The 5,427-nt window shown below is 47.1% G+C and overlaps 1 protein-coding gene across 1 annotated transcript in view; it reads right to left on the reverse strand.

Moving 5' to 3' along the window:
• Positions 1 to 1,024: 1,024 nt before the first annotated feature.
• Positions 1,025 to 5,427, reverse strand: part of LOC120020724 (extracellular sulfatase Sulf-2-like) — a 23,566-nt gene continuing 19,163 nt past the window's right edge. Inside the window, exons 12-19 of the mRNA XM_038964454.1 lie at positions 3,131 to 3,227; positions 2,888 to 3,042; positions 2,598 to 2,767; positions 2,230 to 2,372; positions 2,006 to 2,114; positions 1,787 to 1,820; positions 1,414 to 1,467; positions 1,025 to 1,055 (exon numbers count right to left, since the gene is read on the reverse strand). Coding sequence (XP_038820382.1) covers positions 1,025 to 1,055; positions 1,414 to 1,467; positions 1,787 to 1,820; positions 2,006 to 2,114; positions 2,230 to 2,372; positions 2,598 to 2,767; positions 2,888 to 3,042; positions 3,131 to 3,227 — 793 coding nt within the window. The remainder of the gene's footprint in view (positions 1,056 to 1,413; positions 1,468 to 1,786; positions 1,821 to 2,005; positions 2,115 to 2,229; positions 2,373 to 2,597; positions 2,768 to 2,887; positions 3,043 to 3,130; positions 3,228 to 5,427) is intronic.

The raw sequence follows: 5,427 nt of genomic DNA on the forward strand, positions 1-5,427 counted from the left end.
AAATTACATCCACTAATGAAATGTAAGCATTCTGCTGGTGTGAAGATGTTTATACCAATTGTTTGTACCATTGTCTAGGAGGGTGGGGTATTGGTTAGAGAAGTCCCATCCTGAATTTGAAGTGAACTAGGGGGGATAAGCTAGGTGATGATGTGATGTGTCATATCCTAACCAGCTTCATCCCCATACAGTCTGGTGTGTTGTCGTCATCACACCTGCCTCATTCTTGGGGGCTGTAAATAATCCTTGCATGAAATTTGATCAACGTTAATATTAGTTACAATACAAAAGAATGGAGTACATGTCCTGGGGGACTCATTCTGTAGCCGTAGCACCAACAAAAGGAGGTGAGGAGTCTTGAGTTGTGGGCCTTGAGGAGAGTTTCCAGGCGTACTGACGTTTTGTTGACAGTACTTTTCATGCTGTGAGTGTGCAAAGCTTGACTTGATGTAATTGCCTGACATCATATACCATATACTAATGGCACAAGGCCATAAGGGATGATACACATCAGGTTGTAGCAGCAGAGTTGACATTAAGCTAATCTCGGCACCCAATGTTAAGGCGTTTACAAGAAACTAATATTAAACACACCTCACATTCACTGTTCACTAAGCGCGGTTGTTGAAAGTCAAAGTAAAGGTTCAGAGTGTATCCACGCTCAGCTGATGAGTCTCCAACTCAGGTTGGTGGTCCTGAGATCTGGGGAGATAGGAGAGGTAAGAACATTCCTGTGTGAGTGTGTGCCGATGTGAATGTGTGTGTGTGTGTGTGAGACAGAGAAAGAAGACGGGAGAGGATATAGTTTTCATTTTCTTGGCTGTCAGTATTTTCTCTTCTGGGTGATGATCTGAGTATCAGTGGTAGCTAATGTTGGATCAGCATCCTCTTCCATAAACTCCTACAATAATGGTATTTCAGGTTACATTCCCATGAAGTCTGTACAAGGTCCTCAGGTTCTCCAGTAGTTCTGGTCGTCCTCTGTTGGCACACTGCGATGTGGTGAGTTGTGCGACACAGGTTGCTAACCAACCCATCCTTCCCAAATCTGCCCTCTGTATAAACACCGAGATGGAGATAGATCAGAGTTTCTCATCAATCAATTGCTTATAACAGTAGTGCCAATGGGTCTTTTTCTAGCAACTCTAATAAGAAAACACAAGAAGGTGACACTGACAAGAAATGACCAGAAAAGATACCTCATCAGCACAATACCACTGACTTTGAAAAGTGAATATCTTATCCTTGAGGGCATGGCACTTAAATGCAGGTAAGTATTAGTTACATGAAAAGCCTGGACCGAGAGGGCTGAGAAGAGCATGCTACCAGGCCATCTGACAAAGCAAGGTAATCTGGATGAAGAGGGGGAGGTTGGCTGAACTGAGAGGAACAGATGGGTTGTGACAAACTCACAGCGATTTGGAGGAGGGCTTCTTCACTTTTGGCTTCTTTCGACGCTGAACTGGCCTGAAGCATGCACAGCGCGGACACATACAGTCCACATGCGGGGGAAACACACACATACACAAACAAAGAGTGAAGACATTGCAAAATGAGGAGCAGAAGCTGCTAGCATGCTTGCATTTTAGAATTCATCTTGTGGTAAAAAGGTTTTCAAAATAAGTGTTCCATTCTATTATCTACCCAATGTAGAAAAATGTATAACCTACAGTCTATCCTATCTTTAACTTTAGTGATTTATTGTTAGTCGTATTCATCCTTGAAAAAACGGGAATAATAAGACAACAAAGGACAAAAAGACATTAAGCCAGAAAAATTAGGGTACCTGTATTCACTGAAGGAGTTTATGTCTTTACTACCTGAAATAGAGAATGTTTTTATAGAACATAGTTAACTGAGTTGTGTGTGTGTGTGTGTGTGTGTGTGTGTGTGTGTGTGTGTGTGTGTGTGTGTGTGTGTGTGTGTGTGTGTGTGTGTGTGTGTGTGTGTGTGTGTGTGTGTGTGTGTGTGTGTGTGTGTGTGTGTGTGTGTGTCTCTTACTCACCTGTCTCTGGGTTGCATTGCTTGTGGCCTTTGCAGCTCCTCAGTTCCATAAGCTGCTGGTGCATCCGGTTGAGGGCAGTGCGGTCCAAGGTGCTAACCCCATTTATCAACTATAGACACACAAAGTAATAGAGGACAGGGTATGTTCCCAAACACTGTAAAAAAAAATCACAATAGGCTATATCTCATTTGTGTGATTTAAAAGAGATAGGGAGAGAAAGATACCTGGTATGGGTCATTGTTCAGATCAAAGTACTCTATGAAGCCCGTAGCGAACTCGCAGAATATGAAGTTGTGTGTGTCATTGATGGTCCTCAGGCACCAGTAGGTGTTGTTGTTTGCGCTGGTACAAGCACAGAATGGACCCACTGGCAGGGGAGGGGAAGAGACAGAGGGGGCTATTCAAACAAGATGCATGGCCAATTTTAACTCACCTATACAGTATCTACTTTATCTTATTTTTTGGAGCTTTACAAGTAATCATTCAATATATCATTTCGTGGTAGCAGAGTGGTAAAAAATCATGAATCCCAGTTTTACAACACTGTTTACTGTTCTGCATTTGATTTAGTCTGTATTCTGTCATTCCATACTTGTCCAGAAGGGGGCTGTCTGCCAGTGCTGGTTGTCGTGGGTGAAGCAGGTGAGACCAGGCATGCTGCAGGTGTCGTTGTTACGGAGCCTCTTGAGCAGTTTACGGAGCTTCTTCCTGCGTTTCTGCTCCTTCATCAGCCACTGCTTCTTCTGCTTAGAGGGCATTTTGCTGAAGACACACCACGAGAGGACAGATATTGGTTTGTGGGGAGGTTTCTCTCTCTCTCGCACTCTTTCTCTCTCTCACACACACAAACACATGCACACACCACTCTCTCACATGAATTACCTGAGTGAGTAAATGCGACCTGCATTGAGTCTGAACATCCCTTTGTTTTTGGACAGGTAACTGGGGGTGTTACACTGGCACTCTTCAGGCCGAACCTTCTTCAGGTGACCCTTGACCTCACGCAGATTCTTTATTTTCGTCTGCAAGGTTTCAATCTACACACACACATACAAAATAGTGAATCCCCGCAATGACAGGAAAGTCTCCAGAATAGGCCAGATAGGGGATCAACTAGAGCAGTACCTCGTGCTCGATGTGGAGCTTATGGTCTTTCCAGGCCTGGAGGGATTTGTAGAGTCCTCCATCACACCTGACTGTGTCATTCATCAGGATGGAGCACCTGTGGGGTAAACACACACCAGCTATCCGCACCTTCACCTGACAACTGCATTTACCACAGTTAGCACTTCCTTACAGAACCCTCTCTTTCAGCACCCTCTCTTTCAGCACCCTCTCTTACAGCACCCTCTCTTACAGCACCGTCTCTTACAGCACCGTCTCTTACAGCACCCTCTCTTTCAGCACCCTCTCTTACAGCACCCTCTCTTTCAGCACCCTCTCTTTCAGCACCCTCTCTTTCAGCACCCTGTCTTACAGCACCCTGTCTTTCAGCACCCTGTCTTTCAGCACCCTGTCTTACAGCACCCTCTCTTTCAGCACCCTGTCTTACAGCACCCTCTCTTTCAGCACCCTCTCTTTCAGCACCCTCTCTTACAGCACCCTCTCTTTCAGCACCCTCTCTTTCAGCACCGTCTCTTACAGCACCCTCTCTTTCAACACCCTGTCTTTTAGCACCCTCTCTTTCAGCACCCTGTCTTACAGCACCCTGTCTTTTAGCACCCTGTCTTACAGCACCCTGTCTTTTAGCACCCTGTCTTTCAACACCCTGTCTTTTAGCACCCTGTCTTACAGCACCCTGTCTTTTAGCACCCTGTCTTACAGCACCCTGTCTTTTAGCACCCTGTCTTTCAGCACCCTGTCTTTTAGCACCCTGTCTTACAGCACCCTGTCTTTTAGCACCCTGTCTTTCAACACCCTGTCTTTTAGCACCCTGTCTTTCAGCACCCTCTCTTACAGCACCCTGTCTTACAGCACCCTCTCTTACAGCACCCTGTCTTACAGCACCCTGTCTTTCAGCACCCTGTCTTTCAGCACCCTCTCTTTCAGCACCCTGTCTTACAGCACCCTCTCTTACAGCACCCTGTCTTACAGCACCCTGTCTTTTAGCACCCTGCCTTTCAGCACACTCTCTTACAGCACCCTGTCTTACAGCACCCTGTCTTTCAACACCCTGTCTTTCAGCACCCTCTCTTACAGCACCCTGTCTCACAGCACCCTGTCTTACAGCACCCTGTTTTTCAGCACCCTGTCTTTCAGCACCCTGTCTTTCAGCACCCTGTCTTACAGCACCCTCTCTTACAGCACCCTCTCTTACAGCACCCTCTCTTACAGCACCCTCTCTTACAGCACCCTGTCTTTCAGCACCGTCTCTTACAGCACCCTCTCTTTCAACACCCTGTCTTTTAGCACCCTGTCTTACAGCACCCTCTCTTTCAGCACCCTCTCTTTCAGCACCCTGTCTTTCAGCACCCTGTCTTACAGCACCCTCTCTTTCAGCACCCTGTCTTACAGCACCCTCTCTTTCAGCATCCTCTCTTTCAGCACCCTCTCTTACAGCACCCTCTCTTTCAGCACCCTCTCTTTCAGCACCGTCTCTTACAGCACCCTCTCTTTCAACACCCTCTCTTTCAGCACCCTCTCTTTCAGCACCCTGTCTTACAGCACCCTGTCTTTTAGCACCCTGTCTTACAGCACCCTGTCTTTTAGCACCCTGTCTTTCAACACCCTGTCTTTTAGCACCCTGTCTTACAGCACCCTGTCTTTTAGCACCCTGTCTTACAGCACCCTGTCTTTTAGCACCCTGTCTTTCAGCACCCTGTCTTTTAGCACCCTGTCTTACAGCACCCTGTCTTTTAGCACCCTGTCTTTCAACACCCTGTCTTTTAGCACCCTGTCTTTCAGCACCCTCTCTTACAGCACCCTGTCTTACAGCACCCTCTCTTACAGCACCCTGTCTTACAGCACCCTGTCTTTCAGCACCCTGTCTTTCAGCACCCTCTCTTTCAGCACCCTGTCTTACAGCACCCTCTCTTACAGCACCCTGTCTTACAGCACCCTGTCTTTTAGCACCCTGCCTTTCAGCACCCTCTCTTACAGCACCCTGTCTTACAGCACCCTGTCTTTCAACACCCTGTCTTTCAGCACCCTCTCTTACAGCACCCTGTCTCACAGCACCCTGTCTTACAGCACCCTGTTTTTCAGCACCCTGTCTTTCAGCACCCTGTCTTTCAGCACCCTGTCTTACAGCACCCTCTCTTACAGCACCCTCTCTTACAGCACCCTCTCTTACAGCACCCTCTCTTACAGCACCCTGTCTTTCAGCACCGTCTCTTACAGCACCCTCTCTTTCAACACCCTGTCTTTTAGCACCTTGTCTTTCAGCACCCTGTCTTTCAGCACCCTGTCTTTCAGCACCCTGT

Source organism: Salvelinus namaycush, chromosome 2 (genome assembly GCF_016432855.1).
Source record: "Salvelinus namaycush isolate Seneca chromosome 2, SaNama_1.0, whole genome shotgun sequence".
NCBI classification, from domain to species: domain Eukaryota; kingdom Metazoa; phylum Chordata; class Actinopteri; order Salmoniformes; family Salmonidae; genus Salvelinus; species Salvelinus namaycush.